Source organism: Rhipicephalus sanguineus, chromosome 8 (genome assembly GCF_013339695.2).
Source record: "Rhipicephalus sanguineus isolate Rsan-2018 chromosome 8, BIME_Rsan_1.4, whole genome shotgun sequence".
NCBI lineage: Eukaryota > Metazoa > Arthropoda > Arachnida > Ixodida > Ixodidae > Rhipicephalus > Rhipicephalus sanguineus.
The window spans coordinates 9,019,369-9,040,576 of NC_051183.1; the positions used below are offsets into that span (position 1 = coordinate 9,019,369).

Below are 21,208 nucleotides of genomic sequence, written 5' to 3' on the forward strand. Positions count from 1 at the left end.
CGAAAACGCGAGTTGGACTCAACTTCTTCGTGTAGATGGCTTGCATGGACGTCACTGAAACCGCCATGTTGGAGTACTAACATGGAACGCCGAGTTTGCGCTCATTTGTTGTGTTGTGTGCTGGATCCATTCAAGAGCTAAAGAGTAGCCGGCGCCTTATTTGTGCGTCATGTCCCTCATATAAAAAAAGTGATGTCAAATTAACGTTTTCAGTATATTGCACGCAGGTTCTTTCGTTATTCATGTGCAGAGGCTAAAATTTAAAAAAAAGAAGAAAATAATCTGGTGCATATGCGTCATTGAAACTATAAGCGCCAACGGCGAACGACACGCTCACGGCACGAAGAAACAACACGAAGCGCTGGTGTCGTTACCTCACTTGTCCGTGGCTTAGCTTATGCTTAAACTTTCAATAGTGCATGCGAATCAATTAGCTCGTTTTTTCGTCTTACTTTCTAGGCTTTTTAAGCATTGCCTTGCCCCAGTGGGGGTCGTGACATCGCAAGCGTTCTCTCTCTCTCCCGCAGGACACACTCGCCGGGTGAGCATCCCCGAGTGCGTCGAGTTCGACATCACGACGAACGCGTGCCGAGGCTTCTGCACCTCGTACTCCATCCCGTCGCCGGAGTTCACGCTGCGCATGAACCGAAACCAGCGGGTCACCTCGTTCGGACAGTGCTGCAACATCATGGACACCGAGGACGTGAGCATTCTTAGTTACTGCCCAGCTGTTACAGCCGAGTTTGGTTCGTCTTTTCCGTGTTCACAGCACAGCGAAGCGGTATGGGCCACAGAAAGTGGGCAAGCGCCACTACTCACTTCCGGTTCAGAAAAATGAAGAAGCTGCCTATTACTAGACTAGCGGGTATGTGCCAATAGCATAGCATATCTATGTGTAGTATAGGATAGCAAGGGGGTGGGAAAGGTAAGTGAGGGTGCGGAGGAGGGGAGAGGGTAAAGCGTGGCATAGCCATGTATGGTATAGCATAGCAAGAGATGTGAAAGCGAAGTGAAGGAAAGGGGGAGGGAGGGTATTGCATACTATAGCAGAGGCGATTGGAGGTTGGAGATATGCAGGTGGTCAAGCGGAGAAAAGGAGCGGTGGCACAGGTTGCAGGGCGAAGTCGGGCGTGGGAGAAGGCAGTGTGCAGCCGCGCCGAGCGCAGGCTGTGGGATGTTAGTGATGACGTCACACAGCCGTTAAGTCAGTGAAGCTGGCCCTTCAGCTCCGCTGTAGTACAGTCGAGCGCGATTTGAAGGTTGTCACGCGAGCGTCGACCGGCCTAGCGTCCCAGGGACCTAGCGGCGCGTTTCGGAACAGTGAAAATCAAGATTTCGCATTCTTCTCTCCCTCGTTGGCTGTTACATGCTACAACTATCACCCCTACGACGGACTCTTCACCCTTTCTTTCTATTTTGAGCTTTCCTTCGCTGCGATCAAGCGTATACTTCGTGGACTCTTATCTCTGCGCACGATAACGAAATTGATGGGAAAGATGGTAAAGGTGGTTCTTGGATAAAAAGACAGGGCGGGCAAACACGCACACAAGAAAGAAGTCAGGACACCACGAACGCCGGCGTTTGTGGTGTCGTGACTTCTTTCTTGCGCTCGCGTTTGCACGCCCTGTCTTTTTAGAATGAATACTTACCAAATAGCTCAGCTCTCGGTTATTCTACGGTTTTTGGCACTGCGTCATTTGAACGACTTGCTATGTTGCACAAAATATATTGGGTCCTCATAAAAAAAAAACAAGAAATGAAGATGTGCCTTCCTCAGACGGGAGTGATCTCAGCTTAACGAACAGCAAAAAGAGTGAGTGGAGCTTGCCTGATAGGCCGTGGCGCTGTTGTAGTTCTTGGTCGACGCTCGCGCGATAACCTTCAAATCGCGCTCGACTGTACACTGGTGTTTACGACGTTAAGTCAGTAAACGTCGCACATGTTTTTTACTTACTCGGAGCCTTGGGTGGCCAAGGAGGAGGGCATAAGGGTTTTGCAGCAACAAGCATAAAATGAAATAACGCGTAAAAGGGACACACGCATTCACCAATACACAAAAAATTACTAAATTAATGTTTGAATTTTAAAAATACAATTCGATTACTATCGAAGCAACGAATCTGCTGCTGCTAGTCTCTGGATAAGATCTCAAAACATTTCAAAGCCCAGAATGAAAGAAAGAGGAGGAATTGATCGAGGGCTCGTTTTCTTTCGTGATACAATGACAACAAGGCTGGTATAGGGGACATTACTTGTATATTCTTTTTAACTCTAGTACAGCAATTCCGATTACTATACTGCGGCTAACATGGCTATCACATAATTACTATACTGCAGTTAAAGACACACAAGTAATGACCGCTGTACCTTCTTTAACTTCATTGTCTATTGGATTCAAAAGCCAGCAGTGCTTTTCTTGTGGTTTCCTAGTTGTGTTCTCAAAAACACTGCGAATCTCTGAGACCCGCAGTTTCACGCACACGTATTGGTTCGGCCGTCATTTTGCCCCATCCTTCTGCGATGACGACGAAGATTAATTTCTCTCGCTCGCACACGCATCTATCGTGCTGCCACCTGACGCACGCCCGCTCGGCGCGCGCAAAATGGGCCAACGGAGCTAATACAACTTTACTGCATTCCAGGCGACACGACGGGAGAGCCATAAATGCATAGAGCACGCGGTATCCCACACCTGCAGTCCGAGCCGGACGCAGGGCGTTAGGCTTGACGGTTAGGCATCGGCTCGTATATATATGTCGCTGTGTGTCGAACTAGTCCGAGTGGATTAATACACATTCCAGAGATGACCGCAAAAAATGAGCGCGGAGGGTGGGCGTAAGGTGAGACGGCTTTTCGAGGTGAGGGGAAGGGAGTGGGGAGGCGTTATATATATACTGCAACGCACATTGGGAAGATTACCTGCGCGACAAGAAGCCACCTGGTGGGCGCGCCATTCAATGCAGGATGGGAAAATGTCCTCTTGCGAGATAGGTTCGGCCTATAACGCCCAGTGACCGGCATTCGAGGAATTCAGAATTGAATATCCCGGATCGGATTGTTACGCATTCTGTATATACGTGGGGGAAATTGCATGGTCGCCCTTGTACACCGAATTCGGGGATAGTAATGGCGGCTGCCGCAATCACCCGCACTCTAAGAGAGAAAAGAAAAAACAGAAAGAGTACGTGTTACCCTTTTTCTGTGACTTGCCACGTATATTATTCTCCTTAAAGAGACACACCAACACTCTTTTGGGTCCCGCGACACTCCGACGAGAGTAAAATGGCCTCCAAAGAGCGTTGACGTGTGTCATTAAGCCGAGTCATATACGTGGCGACTCACGGAAAAATGGTAACACGTACTTTTTTCTGGGAGTGTAGGTGGGATCGCGAATTTGTTTTCTCATCTAAGCAGCGCGTGTTTCAATATAACTCTAGTAGTTACTTTTATAACAGGTCGTGGTATCTTAGAACGTGGGGTGTCGCGTTACTAAGCTCGAGGGTGCGGGTTCGATTCCCGGCCACGGCGGCCGCATTTCGATGGGGACGAAATGCAAAGAACATCCATGTACTTGGAAAGAACTTGGAGTGCTGTACGTGGTTGGTGCCTGGGTGTGCGGGTGTGTGTGTGAATGTGTCGTGTGGTTGCGCTCTAATCAAGTTTTTGGAAATCGATGTACTTGGATTTAGGAGCGCGTTTAAGGACCGCCGGTGGTTGAAATTGATCCGGAGCCTCCCACTTGGCGGCGTGGCTCGTAATCATATACGTAATAGGGTGCGCATTTGAGCTGGTTGGTTCACGATTGCGATTGAAAAAACAGCTAAAACACGTTGGCGGGCTAGTTGGTTAGCATCCATGAAGAGTTAGTAAGCGCGACTAGACAGGGACGAAAAATCTGCTTTCTTTCTTCGGCCCTGTCTGGTCGCGCTTGCTCACTCTTCGTGGAATAAGAGACGGCACAAGACGGCACACAGACCACGGAGCTGACTAACAACCAAATGGTTGTTAGTCAGCGCCGTGGTCTGTGTCTTTTCTTGTGCCGTCTTTTAGCGCTGTTTTAAGAGCGGAGCTCTTTAAGCTTTTCGTTGCGCCGGGTAGTGCGAATGGAAACTATCATCATCATGAATCGGCACGCACGCTGTTCGTCCTCTTCTTCATGTCATTCCTCTTCTTCATCTCCGGCCTCGCGCCCGAAACATGTGCGCCGATTTTTCCGGCATGGCCTGTAACATAGGCGTGCGCACGGGTGGGGGGAGGGGGGGGAGGCGACCGCTTCTACCCTAGTCACCTAAGAAGGGGGCGCAAAATCTGCCCCATGCTTTGCCTTGATAGGGAGGGGGCGGCGCTGCGATAAACCTTCGCCCCCCCCCCCCCCTCTGAAGGGGAACCCTGCGCACGCCTAGGGCCTGTAATAACCCTGCTGGGTGAGAGAACGAGCAGAGAGAGAGAGAGAGAAATAAAGAGGAAGAAACAGGGAGCTAAAAAAAAAAGAAAAGAGAGAAATTCCTGGGAAAAAATCATTGGCTAGGCAGGATTCCAACCCGCGTACCCCACGAACCGCTGGGATGTCCAGGCACGCCAGCAGAACATAGCACAGCCTTGCATAGTATAGTATAGCAAGTTGGCGGGAAAGGGAAATGAGGGTGAGGGGAAAGAGGAGGGGGGAGGGAAAGAGAGAGGAACAAAGGGAAGAAAGAGAGACAGAGAAAGTAAGAGATAGAAAGAAAGAGGAAGCAAGAAATAGAAGGACAAGAAAGACAAAGAAATACATGGAGAGAGAGAGAGAGAAAGAAATGGACATAAACAGCGACGAAAAAGACAGAAAAAAAACAGAGAGATGAGAGAAAAAGAAAGAAAGAGAAAATGAAAAATGAACAAAGGAGGCCGCCCAGCTCGGCACTTCCTTCGGGCTTGGCACCTCTAGTGCGAAGCTGCCTAATTTTTATTTTCACTCGTAATGTGGCACGTACTGACAATTTATTCGTATACGTGTAGAATAAAAGCGATGAATGCGACTTTCGTGCTCCTGAGCGGCGTCGCGTGTTCGAGATACGGCGTCATAAATTGTACGCACTCCTGAAAGGTCGGGTATGAACGGTGGCACTCGTGCAGGTGATGCACGTTGTATAGGCCTCCTTGTCGGTCGAGCGGGGACCTTGAGTGCACCCACACGGCTTTGTGCTCTCGTGAAGTTGCGACATGGCGTCATCCCCGTTATGGGATTGTGCTGTTCCCCAATATTTCTCGAGAAGAGGTTTTTCTCTGTTAGACACCAGCCTTAATGAAAACCAACAGACAATCAACCCAAGGAAAGTATAGAGGACGTTATTTCTAGTAATTACCATATACATCTGAAGAAATTAAAGTGAATGAAAAGACAACTTGCCGTCGGCAGCGACCGAACCTGAAACCTTGGGATAACGCCTCCGACGCTCTACCGGTTGAACTACGGCGGCGGTCGTCCTGCCGTCCACTTTATGGGGTATATCTGTGCATTTATACCCGGGAGAGCGCCGCTAGTATCCATGACGGCGAGTGTGGAACACTCCTTTTTTTGTGTGTGTTCGACTTTCTTCCATTTTTGTACACGAAGTCCGCCAGTAATTGATATCGCTGCTCGTCTTGCAAATTGTGCTTTGTTTAGTGGTGCTCTACTGACGCTTGAAGAACGCTCAAGTCTTTGAACATGGTCAGTAAGTAAGATAGTCAGCGGGCTAGTTAGTTGGTCAGATATTTTATTAGTTGAACAGTAAATTAGTTAACTGTAAACATTCTTTGTCTAAACGCTGCTCAATTTCAATGTTTCTTGAAAAACAAATGTCTTTTTTTTGTGCCTGTGAAAGCACCTCAAGGTTATCTTTCATGGTTGAGAGTTTATAAGCACTCGATTCCTCGATCGCATGCCCGGCTACGCTTTGATTTAGGCGTCGTAGCTGCATACAAACTAAAGCTGCACTCATTAGGAGCGGCGCTAAAGAACAGCTATGCAAAAGAGGCCGAGTGAAGCGTGGCACCCTCATTAAGGGGAACCTCAACGGAGCCGTAATGTCACCATCGATCTAGGTCTACAACGGAACCAGCGGCAGTTGTGGTACCACGCGGATAGCCCGACCTTTGTGCGATGCACGATAACATCTTAAGCGCTATTTCTTGTATCACTTTAGAAAGAAGCGTTATCTAATGTGTGTCAGAGAGTATGGTACACTATACAGATAACAAGGGTGGCATATCGAGCGGCATATTAATGCATAGAGCTCACACTCACGCAACACTTGCACAAGCACATAACACTATATATACACGACAGGCACATGTAGTTTGTACTCTTATAACACGCTTAGCTTTTCTCATAGATAATTGCTTGGCCCCAACCTCATATTTACCGGCTGCGTCACTTTACCTTTTGCGTCAGTATTTAACATCAGATTGTATTGCTGCAATTTCAAGTGGAATGTATGACAGACTACGATAGTTGCATCGTCTTAGTTAGCTCGCGTGAAGCAAAAAAGAAAAATCACGGCACCTTCGCAGTATAGTGGTGCCAAGCCTGAAGGAAGTGCGGAGCTGGGCAGCCGTCTTTTGTTTCCGTTAGTTTTCTTTTTCTTTCGTCTCTCTATTTTTTCTATGTCTCTGTGGTCTCTATTTCTTTCTATTTCTCTTTCCATCTCTCACCTCACTTTCCTTTCCCCTGGTATGTTATGCTCTGCTTGCGTGCTTGGATAGCCCAGTGATCAGGACGTCTTGAGGGGCTAGTTGGTTCATACTATGCAGGAAAATTTGCGCTAAACTAAAGGCGAAGAGCGCGGTAGCCTGTGTAGCAAAAAGCATGCCAACCCGGTTGTGCAATGCGATGTAGGAGTGGTGTACGAGATACCGCTTTCCTGCGGCAGGTCTTATGTGGGCCAAACAAGCCGCTGCGTAAATAACCGCGCGCGTGAACACCAGCTGTCAATCAAAAATAAAGAAATGGCGAATTTGCCAGCTCACTGCGCTGCCTGTGGATGCGAAGCACGATTTCAACAGAATAAAATACTTGGACGTAGCAAAAACACGTGTGTTCGGGAGGTTTTGGAAGCGTTCTTTATTAAGGGGAAAAAAGACAGCTGTGTAAGTGAGGCCTCGGTAGCGCTCTACGGCGCAGAAGTGTCTTTTTTGATGAATAAGGTGCGTTAACACGTGATGTTCCTCGATGTGTCTGTGCATCTATGCGCAGCCACGGGGTGTCTGTGCAGTTCGGGGTTCCCTATTTAACTGATGCTCTACGTTCAATAAAAACAGTTGGTAGTGTGCGCTCGATCTGTTGAAGTGTTCCTTCTTTGTGCTGTCCTTTTCTATAGTTTAGCGCAAATTTTCCTGCATAGCCTAGTGGTTGCGATGCTCGCCTTGGGAGCGTGGGTACGCGAGTTCGAGTCCCGCCTAAATAAACTTTTTTCGCCAAGAATTTCTCCCTTTCCCTCTCCTTCTCTCTATCTGTACTCGTTCTCTCACCCATCAGAGTTATTGCAGGCCACGCCGGACAAATCGGCTCACGTGTTCGAAGCGAACGAGCAGGAACAAGAGGATGAAGAGAGCGCGTGCTGATTCATGATGATGATGATTTCTGTTGACTCATCACTGAACAATGCTCGGCCTAAAAAAATTACACCACCTCCCACTAAAGGGAACCATGCGGAGATGCGAAGCAGCGCATGGGTCGACTTAAAGTTCCGTTCGTCTCGGGCACCTTGCCCGATGTTAACGCGTTCCTTCAAGTGGAGCATTCATTGTAGTTGCTGTTGCTGTTACTCGTCCCGAACTCTTGTTGGAGCACGCCACGCGGGTTCATCGCGCGTCTGCAGAATCTCGTTCCCCGACGCCATCACGTGACTGCTGAGAGAGTGTACCCAACCCCTTACACAGGCTCGAACGCTCTAGCGCGTGCCAGCACACGTGGTTTTGTCTCCGTTAGGCCAGGCTAGGACAGCATACGGCAGCCCGGGCCCTTAAAGTGCTCTGCACGTATCATCATCAAGGCGGTCGAAGAACAAGAGGAAGAAGACTTCTTCTTGGCGCGAGCGCGCGCTCAGGTGGCTATGCTATAACTGGGACGGTCGCCAATGGAACTACAGACACAGCCCGGCGCAAAAGCTGCTTCGCATCTAAGAGCTTCGCTGTTAAAAAGTCAGTAAGGTAGAAGTTCAAGGGAAGATGGAAACTTAAAGTGATGAGAAATCCTTGGAACACGGGGTGTCACTGGAGCCGACGTTTCGACAAACGGACTTGTCTTCTTCAAGGCTACATGCCTACCTTAGCGCGTACATGCACGCGGCCGACGCGTTTCATCTCTGCTTGGACTGCGCCCATCGCCAGCCTTCACAAGCTTTCATAAGCTCACAGTACACACGACGCGCGGGGAAATGTTATAGATTTGGACTTTACACGGAACATGACGGCGATGGCAACGAGGACGCCGATAGCGGCCGCAAAAACGAGCCTCAGGTGTCCATACAATTGCTATTGTAATAAAACAAAAAGCCTAGTTGAAACCTAGCCAAGTTGTAGATGTGTATTACTTTTCTTTTAAGTTCGCTTGATAATGGCTCCGTAGCGTTACCTAGCTTAATTTAAGTAAGCGAAGCCTCAAACGGCCATTCTAAAAATACAAAAAAAAAACAAGTCTAGCCAACCTAACATGAGTTTCGCTAGCGGGATTCTTAAAGTAAATCAGGAAGTTTCCATTACGTAATATTTATCACGCGCAAAAATGCTTATGTTGCTGTAGTTAATAATTTTAACTCTGAACAGAGGCCACCCTATCTTCTTCTTTACGCCAAGTGTTCGTCGGAACCAACCTGGCTAAGCTGCCTGCCTTTTCTCTTTTTCTCGCTCTCTGAACTGCATGGTACATCGTCTTCACCTATGGGCTCAGAATAAAAGACAGGCTTTCTTGTGCTGTTTGGATACGAATGACGTTGTACCAATCGTGCTAACGCGTTTGACTACGCACTCTCATACACGCATTCACACACACATTTATATCCCCCTCCCCCAGGATAGAGTAGCCGAGCAGGCGACCTTCTTTGCTAAAGTCCCTGCTCTCCTTCTCTTCCTTTTTCTCACTCACTCACTCACTCACTCACTCACTCACTCACTCACTCACTCACTCACTCACTCACTCACTCACTCACTCACTCACTCACTCACTCACTCACTCACTCACTCACTCACTCACTCACTCACTCACTCACTTTTTATCAACACCTTGTTCGGCTTGGGCGTTGGTTCAAAGTAGCAGTAGATACATTCACTATAATTCCGGTTTCAACAAGAGCTCCTAGTGCTTACGGACTGTAAACGGCTTCTCCTCTCCGCTAAATGAGGTGGCGTTCTTGCAAACAAGCGGTTTTGGCGTTGTCTGCCTCAGCCTCTACAGTTAGCCCATACACATACTTTAGCCGTAAAACGTATCCGCGGAACAACGCGGACAGTTCACTTCGAGAATTTCAACACTGCTCATACTCACGGCTCCTTCTTCCTTCTTTTGACATCGGTGTTGGGTTTCTCTTTTTCTCATGCTCACCGAAACGCGCCTCTCATTATTTCGTGTTCTCACTTCGTTCTCAGCGACCTGTACGCTTCGCTTCCAAGGGAATTTAAAAGGGAAAATTAACTCACTCTACACTGTAACAGGATTCTTTCAAGACTGTATATTCATTACGTCGCAGAAAGAGGTCGATTATTTTATTTTATTTATTTGCAGCATACTGCGGTCGAAAGACCAAGCAGGGGGGGGGGGGGGCATAACAAAAACTAACGGACAAAATAAATTCGATAAAAACGGAAGAAAAAAAACATAGTAAAGCAATAGAACACAGTATAACAAATAAATATACTAAAATGACAGCGAGATGATGCAAGTAATAACTAGAGAATCATATGCAATGTCAGACAGCCATAATAGCTTGTTTTGATGGTTATGAAAATGTAGAAAGATACGTAGTTATCGACGTCAGGATTAACATTGTCACAGAATGCTTCAAGGGGTAACGTGTTCCATTCATTGATGGTCTACGAGGAAAGAAAGAGTTCACACTAGAAAAAAAAATTACACCATTTCCCCCCAAAGGGGACCATGAGGCGATGCGAAGCCGGAGCACTTGTGCGATCGCGTTCCGTTGGCGTTCGTTGGGCATGCTACCGACCTCGCGTCGTCGAACGCGAAGAGGGACGCTACGCGCGTCTTATCTTCCTTCTAGCCTGGACGTTAATTCTCACAGGGCGAGCGGGGAACGCGGTCGACAGGCGTGCGAGAGGGAGGCAGCGTAGGAGAGGAGAGGGAGGGGGGGGGACGCGCATGCGCTGGTGCTCATCGCGGCGTTGCGCAGGAGAGAATTGCGGCATGTCTAGCCCGCGTTTCAGAGGAAGAGTGGAAAGGGGGAGGGGAGAGGGGAAGTGGAGAGTGCGAATGGGAGAGGGGAAAGGGGAAGACGACAGGAGAAATGGTGAGGGGGAGTGGAGAGGAGGTGTGCGGTGAGGGTATGCGCATGCGCAGTAAGGGTGGTCACACCGCACACCACCACCACCGGTTTGAACTCCGCCATAAGATACTTCGCATCTAAAAATGAAGACATAATCTCAGATCTGGTACATTACGAAATTCAGCGTACGTGTTTTCTCCCATCTGGACCACTGTGGCTAAGCAACAGTCCCTGCGACTTCAAAACTCGTCAAGTCTTTTAGAGTACAGGGTACACTTTATATGCACCGGTAAGCTACGTAACTCAGCCCAAGCAGAGGCCGTCAAATTTCACGACGCCGCTTCGACTGGTGCGAGAACTTTAATAATAATAATAATAATAATAATAATAATAATAATAATAATAATAATAATAATAATAATAATAATAATAATAATAATAATAATAATGTTTGCCATCGATATAAAGAATGCTTGATGGAACTTCAAAGTGAAGTCGAGCCTATTCATTTGTCTATTGCGTGATTTCTTTATCTTTGAGCGTCCTCTCGCAAAATGAGCAACATTTCTGACAAGCGCGCTTTGAAAATTCAGTAGAGGCTATATAGATATTTTTTAAATATATGTCATGTAGGAGATGTTGGCGCTGTTATATGAAGCCGGTGCTCATTTTCACCGAAAAAAAGAATTAATGAAGGTCGCAGATATGAAAAAAAAAGGCTACATAACCCACCTAAAGTGAGCGCGTGTAAACTGGTTAAGCCATGCAAAATTACATTAGCGCGAAGTACATCCACATAACGACACTAAAGATGACACAAAATTAGGGGTGTGCGAATATCAAATTCTTCGAATACGAATCGAATACGAATATCCACCTTCGAATATCGAATCGAATATCGAATATCAAAGAAAAAATGCCTCCACAGTAACAATATTTTATTTAACATGTAGCTATTTGAAAAAAAAACACTAACAGCCTGACTGGCCACACAACATACACTGCTATCTCCAGAACACAATGTCCAGGCTAGCACAATGCACATCACAACACAAGCAAATATCACGGCACAGTGAAAGTAATGACTACATGTTATCATGAAAAAATATGAGTTGCTCCACATGATCAGGCAGCAGGCGCTCCCTTCTAACAAAGCCCCCCTCCCCCCTGCCACTGAAGAGGCACGTTCGCTTGGAACAGAAGTGGCTGGTATAGGGAGGTACATGGGGCAAAGCTTTGCCAGACTGGGGTATCTGAAGGTGCCTACAGTCCGCCACCAGTCACATGGGTCACTGTCTTTCTTCAGAAGTGGTCCCGCATAGTGAACGAGTGGTAGTGCGGCACGTTACGGCCGCATAATATTGAAAATGTACGGTTGCATGATCGCCAACAGCACTGCACGTCGGAGATGAACCAGCAATAAATCATACATATTGGGGCGCTCGTCGCAGGCAGATGTCGTGCCTCCGTGTACTTACGATGTTTATCGCTCCTCTCGGCAACGTTTTTAGCTATACGAACGCAGCAGAAATGTGGAAGACGAGTTATTTTATGCATGATAATCGAATCGCATATTCGAATTTCTCGAATAATCGAAGTTATCGAATATTCGAAACTTTTCGAATATACGATTTTCGAATCGAATACGAATATTTTTAATGTAATATTCGACGAATATTCGAAACTTTCGAATATTCGCACACCCTTACACAAAATACATTCCATAACTTCACATCAAATGCGGTCTCACGGACACAGTACACCGTGCAAGCCAACAGTACCGGAAGCACGATATTTTGTACATTAGTTGGGATAGGATAAGCAAGCACACATGTGCATATATTAAAGGCAAATATTTTGATCATCCTAATAATGCATAAAGAACACAGAACACAAGTAATGACGCAGGACATAAAGCGCATGATCGCAGCATAAATTTTTTTTTCAGAGCGTAAGCATATTTATATCAATCCATTAGCTTCCGAGGTACACTGAAATTTAATATATCCGTAAGATGTGTATCTTCTAAAATAATAATAAGAAGGGTCAAGTATCAAGTACGTTGTAAGGCCAACAGCAAGGCCTGCTGTTGACCAAGTACATCTTGGCCTGGCTTTTCGTGTGCGCCATTATAAAGATAAAAAAGCTGGCTAAAGAAGCGCAACAAGGTTTGTTGAATGCGAACCGCACTTTCTATGTTGCCACTTCACTTTGCTCTCATTCAAGCTGCGTTAAATTTACCCCAACAACGTCGCCCATGACCCAAGCGGATCATGTTTACCTTGTGCTTTTGACGCATTCACTTAGATGCCATCTATAGTCTCCCCGTCATATCTAACCGCAACGTGTTGAAAGTCGTGCCCAAAAAAAGCTTGGCTTTTCTAAGCAGCTACTTCTGTGGCTATTACCTCACCAGTTGCACTGAGCTACACTGACCTTTTCTTTTGCTCAAGCGCTGACCACATAAAGGTTCACGCGTGTTTGGGAAGTCATTACCCATCGTAAGACCGTCTTAGATGACTAGACACCGGATGTCACTCCCATGAAAGGTGCGCAGGCTTAACTGGGTTGAGTCCAGCGCATTATGTATGACGCGCTTCTCAAATACCTGTTAGTTAGTTAGTTAGTTAGTTAGTTAGTTAGTTAGTTAGTTAGTTAGTTAGATAGATAGTTAGTTAGTTAGTTAGTTAGTTAGTTAGTTAGTTAGTTAGTTAGTTAGTTAGTTAGTTAGTTAGTTAGTTAGTTAGTTAGTTACTTACTTACTTACTTACATACTTACTTACTTAGCTAGTTTATCAGTCACTTAATAAACTAACTAGTTAGTTAGTTAGTTAGTTAGTTAGTTAGTTAGTTAGTTAGTTAGTTAGTTAGTTAGTTAGTTAGTTAGTTAGTTAGTTAGTTAGTTAGTTAGTTAGTTAGTTAGTTAGTTAGTTAGTTAGTTAGTTAGTTAGTTAGTGTGACGGATGAGCGCGTTAACAAGGCGCACGCGCGGCCGCTTTCAGGGCAGCGAGAAAGCACGGCGCCAGCCGTTCGCCCAACAAGCGCGCGCAACGAAAAAAACAAGTATCAAAAGACGCCACGAGCACGCCTCCTTCCCCCGACCGACAGTCTCTGATCAAACGACCGGCAAATTCTCGGAAGATCGGGAAGGAAAGCATGATGCGACGCCGAGTGACGCCACCGCGAATGGAACCGACGAGAAGAATCTCGCCCTTTCCCTAGCTTTGGCTGTGCTGCACGCCAAAGAACACACTAGACGCTTCTGGTACCCGTGAGCGAGGAAATATAAGCATGCACCGACGACGGGAGCAGGCAGTCAGTCGCTGCGGAGATGGTGAAGTTATGTTGAGTGTGGTTCCGTCGGCCAAAGAAGACGTGTTTATGGTGTAGTGCGGTCAGTCGATCGTCGATCTGGAAGAATTGGATGACGACGCCGTGTGAGCAGCGAAAAGTTACGTGAGTGTTTCCTGGAAGAGAAACATTCGGGACCGACGACGGAAGGGAACAACGACGATCAGCGCTGGAGTTTGCATGAGTGTATTCTGGAAGAGAAGCATTCGAATTACGTTCCAAGAATTGAGGACAGGACGCGTTGGTGAATATTCAGGACTTTAACTGTTCTTGAATAGCATGTAATGCATGAGGCTGCATTTGTAGCATGTCATCCGTTTGTTTTGTTCCCGTGTGTGTTAACGCCATCTGAGTTATACTGTGAGCTGTAATAGATACCAGCCGAGTGGGCATGTTTGTGTGATGCTTGTACTGTCTTAACTGAGAATATAGTTTGTTTGTGTTATCAACTCTTGGCTCTCACTCGGTCTTTGGACCACAACCGGTTTTCGCTGGCGCACTAAAAGGACCAACTCTAAATTGTCCGCGCTTTCGTGGTGAGTTTCGGGGGGCCAATACGTCAGCCCTTGGAATCTGCCCGGCGAGTGCCTCCTTATTAACGGGACAAGTGACACTTAGTTAGTTAGTTAATTAACTAGTTAGTTAGTTAGTTAGTTAGTTAGTTAGTTAGTTAGTTAGTTAGTTAGTTAGTTAGTTAGTTAGTTAGTTAGTTAGTTAGTTAGTTAGTTAGTTAGTTAGTTAGTTAGTTAGTTAGATGGGGTTTAATGGCGCAAAAGCGATTCGTGTAAAAAACTGATAACTGTCACAACCAGAGGTACCAGTGGATCATCTCCTAAATGTAACGTTTGTTGATGTGCTATGCGTAACTTATAAAAAAATACGTCGAAATGTTCGTGTCTTTGTCTTTTGGTAAAGAGACATGTCACAAAAAATGTGTATTACTGTAACGAGACGAAAAATTTGTGAACACAGGGTGTCGCTGGAGCCGACGTTTCGACAAGCGGACTTGTCTTCTTCAAGGCTCCAACTACTTCGCAGCGTTGAAGAAGACTATTCCGCTTGTCGAAACGTCGCCCCCAGCGACACCGTGTGTTTACAAATTTTTCATCTCTTCAAGCATCCATCTTCCCCTGAACTTGTACCTTTTTTTGTATTACTGTGAATTTGTATTACCTTTTTTTGTATTACTGTGTCTCACTATGGAACAGGGGCCGTCTTGTATCAGCGAGATTCCTCACGACCACAAAACCAACAGCTTCGTGTAGTTGGATACTACAGCTACACATTCAACAAGACCGAAATAAACTACACGACAACAGAAAAAGAAGCTCTTGCCGTTTTAAAAGCCGTCCGCTACTTCCGGTCATATTTGGAAGGCGTGAAGTTCAAGCTTTATACAGACCACGAAGCCCTAACGTATATATTAAGGATGGCGGAATTGAAAGGAAAGGTTGCCCGTTGGGTGGGTGAACTTCAGCAATTTGACTTTGAGGTAACTCATCGCCCCGGAGCCTCCATGAAGGACGCGGATGCAATGTCGCGATTAGCGATTGTGCCCCCAGACGAAGAAGTTAATGCAGTGAAGATATGGGAAGGAACTGAGGTTTTGCAGCAAACTGAACATGGAAGAGTTGCCGTGCCAACTTCTTTAGTTCCAAAAATACTAGAGTTGTATCATGACAGCCCCGAATCAGGCGGACACGATGGCTTTTGGAGAACCTACATGAAATTGACAAAGAGGTTCACATGGCCTCGCATGAAGCAAGACACAAAGACCTATGTATCATCCTGTCACAAATGCCAGATTAACAAAGTGAAATTCAAGCAACCAACGCAGAAAATGGCTATACCAACACATTCTAGCACGCCATTTGAAGTAGTTCATCTGGACTTTGCGGAACTACGGAAAAAGTCTGAAGGAGTTCAGAGGACACAAGCTTTCCTCTTGTGCATTGATGAGTGCACCAGGATGATCGCAGCAAGACCGGGCAAAGAAGACGCTAACAGCGTGATTTCTTTTCTGAGCAGGAAGATGTTCGACAACGTAAAGGTAATCGTCTCAGACAATGGACCTGCCTTCCGAAGTCGTCGGCTACAGGAATGGGCTGAAAAGCGCAACATCAAGTTGCGGTTCACTGCGCCCTATCATCCTGCCGCAAATGGGTTAGCTGAGCGGGCGATCAGAGACGTTAAGCAGTACATTAGTATGTATCCATCATTTAAAGGTGGTTGGAAATGTTGTCTGGAAGCGGCAGTAGCTCACCACAACCGTTCATACACAACCGGACTGGGATGTACGCCTCTATTTGCTGCAACTGGGAGACCAACATATCTACCTGCGGACGTAAGCCTTGGCATTGACAAGAACATAAACCTCCAAGAAGCGGCAAGATCAAAAGAAAGTGTATTAAGGTACCGTGAAAGAATGAAGAGAAATTTCGACAAGCGACAAAATACAGCATTGCCAGAACTCGAGGTCGGTGACTTAGTGCTGGTGAAAAGAGGACCGAGTCTCAACGCAGCCTACAAGAGCCCATTTCGCGTTATAAAGACGGCGAGTCAACAAGGACACTTGAAGACCATATGGTACATGGGTCCCAATGACACCGTGGAATCCGCTGCCATTGGAAATATATTCAAGTATCATCCCAGAAGGGATGTAGACCATGCTGGGGGGAATGAAGCAAGCCGAGAGGCCTATACCTAGAAGAAGAAGAAGTGGAAACAAGACAACAAGACAAGGGGCAGGGGGGACAAGACAATAAAGAAGAAGTTCGATAGAACAAGATGGAGTCTCTTGTGTTCAGTTAATAAGTGAAGTTTTATTACAATTCTCTTTCTCCTTCTCTGTGATATGAGTGGTTCATACTTGAAGTCGACACACAATTACTTCGACCAAGCGTTCTCGATCGGAACGCGTCCTCGGTTAACCAAAAATAGATTTAATGAGTTGAAATCCTTGTTGTCCTTCGACTTCTATACACGTTGCCAATTGGAGGTTAGTGCTCTGCGAGCGGCTTACGAAGCTGTAGGTTTTTAAATGGCACGAACACCGCGGCGAAAATGAAGCTACTCAGCTTGGGCGTTCGCATCTCCGGTTTGGCATTTATAACATCATCCTTGGGAGCACCGCTTTTCTCGGCACTTAGCTGCATTTCAAAAGACTGCAGGAAACCTTATATCTGCACGCCTGTGCAGTGACCTGCGTGTAGCTAATTTTATGCCTTTGCAGCATTTTTTAACCTAAATGACTGAATAATTTATTTATACATCAGCCCCCCCACCCCCCCATTAAAAAAAAAAAGAAATCACTTGCGTCACAGTTTCCTTGAGGGTACCTCATATTCATGCGCGGTTTTTTTCGTTGAATGCATTCTTATTACTTGTACGTTATAGAATGTTACAGGTTTTTTTTTTCTTTTTTCCTAAGAAAGGGATAGTTTCAATGTAGTCATCATTTCTCTGGTGGCAGAGTCTATTAATACTGCACCTTGAACTCAAGCTCCTGCTTTAAGAGGAAAGCTTACAAATATTTCCACATAGTTGAATACACTGAAGTTTCATGTAAGCCCACGTAATATTTTTAGAGCGTTCCATGCACCCAAATCTTTAACATTGAATATACGCATAACAATACCTGTGCGGAATGGTATTACAGTGCAGTGGTCAATGTTATGCGAAACATTGTTCAACGATACCTATAGATATTTATTACATTGCTTTCGGCATTTATACTAAAAATACGATTAAAAAGTCATTCAACATTCCACACCCCCTGAATACAATAATTCCCCGCATGCATAGCTTATTTTCATTTATGACTGCACTTATCTAAGAGACATGCCGAAGCTATGCTCTAGAGAAGAGTGGAAATCGGAAGTGAATCAGGAGACATATCTCGCGAGGATCCTAGAAACTGACGTGTTCATTTACTGACGTCATTTCCGTGACGAAAATGACGTCGGTAAATGCTTGGTAGAGCAGCATAAAACATAGTAGTGTTACTAGAAATGTGGCACCTTAGGCTATTTGGTTATTCAATATAGAGATGATTGCGCAGCGCAGACAGGACGAGGACAGAGTGCTGTGTCCTCTCTTGTTCTGTTTGTGCTGTGAAATCACGTCGATAGATGATGTTTCTAGAAGCCGTTGGCCAGACTCGAGGCGTCGTAAATACCGAGAGTAGGCAAAGGAAACACTATCCGTCTTGCAGCGCGACCGCATGTAAAGAAGTGTATCAGCGAGACAGGTTTACCTTTTAACTACGGAGCAGTTTGAGACCACCCTGTCGTCAGGTCATGCATCGCGTTGTTGTCACGCAGTCTCATGCCTCGCGTTGGGCTCACGCAGGTTCCACGTTTGATACACATAAGCCGAGCAGGCTGCAGCGCAGCGCTTGCTTGCCCAGCGCTTGCTTGCGTTCACGGGCAAACGCCAGCGTCGCCGAAGGGCTAATTCGTCTGTCCGAACCAGCGAAGCGACAGCGAAACGCCAGCGTCGAGAGTTGGACACAGATCTACGGAAGAGATAAGCGGAGGCCAAACGCCAGCGCAGGGAGTTGAAAGCACCGCGCTCGGAGCAGCGAACAGTAGAAAAACAGTTGGAAGGAGATCATAGAAAAGAAAATAAATAATCGCAAAAAAGTCGGATAATCATAAGCAAAGAACAGAAAATGATATATCACATAATCAGGCGAAAAGAGCAGAAAAACACAAGAAAAGAACACAAAAGTACAGGAAAAAGTAGTAAAGGAACACATGTACCGTAGTTCGTACAGCTTTCACTTGGGGAGGATAAATTTCAGCGGTTTGGAGCTGTCCGCTTGTCTGCGGCGACCTCTTCCGCCCAGGCAGTTCTTCGGAGGACCGCGGGTTTCCCCATCTCATTTCTGAGGGAGCTGGCAGAAGCTCTCTGGGTGGGGGAAGGCCCTCGCATTCCGAGGGGATGTGACTTTGGTTTGCATTTTTATCGCGATTTTTGCATATTAGGTCATCGCTAAGCGATGAGGAGTGGAAAGGGTGTGAGCTTGAATTCGGCAAAGGATAGCGGCCTGCGCTCTCGTGTGGTTGTTGTGTGGTATAGGGTATGTTGCTTTTGTCACCTCTATAGTGATTCGTAAGTTCGTTGTAACCTCTCCTATCGGTGGGTCCGGTTCCAAGAAAACCGCGACCCGCGGTTTGTTGACCCTAGGGCCACTTTATGCGCTTCCTCGCTACCGGAATTTTCCAAAGGAACAGGTTGATTTTGTTTCTGTCGTCCTGACTGAAATTTCTTAGGACCTTGGCTGTATTTAGACCCACACTTCCCCTCATAAAGCTCAGAATAGCGCTCTTAGTTTCGCTAAGGACAGTGTGGGTAGTTGTATTCATGATGGCAAGCGCCATGGCCATTTCACTGGCTTTGATTTTTTTTTATTGCGAAGCATTGCTAAGCGAGCTTCTGCGACTTTGAGCGTATCTATCTATCTATCTATCTATCTATCTATCTATCTATCTATCTATCTATCTATCTATCTATCTATCTATCTATCTATCTATCTATCTATCTATCTATCTATCTATCTATCTATCTATCTATCTATCTATCTATCTATCTATCTATCTATCTATCTATCTATCTATCCAGCTGCCTAGGACTTTGTGCTTTTGCGGCCATTTCGTTTATGGGATGTGTACCAAAATTGGTATGGCATGACATAACTGTATGACGAACATAAATGACATAACATAACATGGAAATCATGACGTGCATGTCATGAACGGTATGATTTACATGCCACGTTCTTGGTGCTCTTGCAGATGTTTCGTTAAACTGATATATACCAAAATCGGTATGCCGTGACAGGAGTGTATGACGAACATTAGTGGCAGGCCCTAACGAGCAAATCATGACACGCCTGTCATTTACGACATGATTTACATTTTATAGTCTCGAGGCGCTCGCGGCCATTTAATTAAATGGATATATACCAAAACTGGTATGTCGAGACATTTCTGTATGACGAACATAAATAACAGGTACTAACATGAAAATCATGATATGCATGTCATGTACAGCATGACTTACATGCCACGCTCATGATGCGCTCGCGGCCGCTTCGCTGGCTTAATATGCACCAAAATTGGTATTGCGCGACGTGACAGGATGACGAACATAAATGACAGGACATGCATTGTATATACCAGAATATACGTTTCAGTAGCACGGCATATACCAGCCTGCACATGCATGCATGCATGACATAGTGAACTACATGTCATGGCATGAATGACTTCACTTGGCACAAAGACAAACAAGGTGATGTATGCAGTTCTTTGCTGGCTGCTTCGCTTTACATCGATTCCCACAGTGGGAGGAATCTGCCGGATTTTTTTCTTGCGCATTCTGCATTCTCGTAGTATCATCTATAGTTCCTTATTACATTTCTTTGAAACTCTTTTTTTTTTTTATCACGCAGGTCAAAGTGCAGGTTCGTTGCCTGGACGGTCACAGGGACCTGGTCTTCAAGTCGGCCAAAAGCTGCGCCTGCTTCCACTGCAAGAAGAACTGACCGAGCTGGCGGTTCCTCCTCGTCAGTTGGGTGGCCGTCGACTATGTTGTGACGTCATCATCCCTTTGCACTGCGCATTCTCCTCCTCCTCGCACAGTTGCTCACAGAATATTTCTAACCAAACGCATCAACTTTCAAACTGTGGCTTTGTTTTAACGGCGACACGCTTGTTCACTCTATGCGAGAAAACGATGTACTCGAAGTAAGAGCTCTGACCTACTGATTGTACTCCGACCATATTGAAAGGTTTGGTTCAAATTCTTACTAAGTCTATCGGAGGTCGGTAATAGTGTCGAGTTCTATTATTGCGTTACCACTGACCAATATTTATTTCTTTTTCTTTTGTGACTCCGTTAATATGTCAGGAATTCAGGTTTGTGTGAGAGTTGTTATATTACGCCAACCCTTAAAAAAGTTTTCTTTCTGTTCCTCTAGATCAGAATATTTATCGTCTACAGTCCTTTTCGATCACGTTTATATGCGTAGCGGAGAAATACAAACGATGAACAATCTCCTGTCTTGAGAACCAATGTATGAAGTTGGCTGTTTGTGACAATAAAGTATTATCAACTGTTTTAGCCGGATGTATGTTTATCTGACAATGCTTAGGGGCACTCACGCAGTGATAAATTATTCTTACTTTACAGTACGACATTTGCAATGCGCATACCTTATTTGTTCTTTTATTAGAAGTATTGCCGTGCGGCATGAAACTAGAGAAACGTCTGACGCGCCTTACATCCGTGAACTAAAGCATATGGGCCACAGGTCCAGTGAAATAGCAGTATTTTACTTGTAGACCGATTGTACAAATTGTGTAACCGATGAGTGCACTGCATGGAAAGTTTAA

The 21,208-nt window shown here is 45.7% G+C and overlaps 1 protein-coding gene across 1 annotated transcript in view; it reads left to right on the forward strand.

Moving 5' to 3' along the window:
* The window catches only part of LOC119401293 (ras guanyl-releasing protein 3), a 232,595-nt gene extending 211,666 nt beyond the window's left edge, over positions 1-20,929 (forward strand). Inside the window, exons 16-17 of the mRNA XM_049418737.1 lie at positions 528-703; positions 20,266-20,929. Of these exons, the coding sequence (XP_049274694.1) occupies positions 528-703; positions 20,266-20,358 (269 nt within the window). The 3' untranslated portion in view covers positions 20,359-20,929. The remainder of the gene's footprint in view (positions 1-527; positions 704-20,265) is intronic.
* Positions 20,930-21,208: the final 279 nt, after the last annotated feature.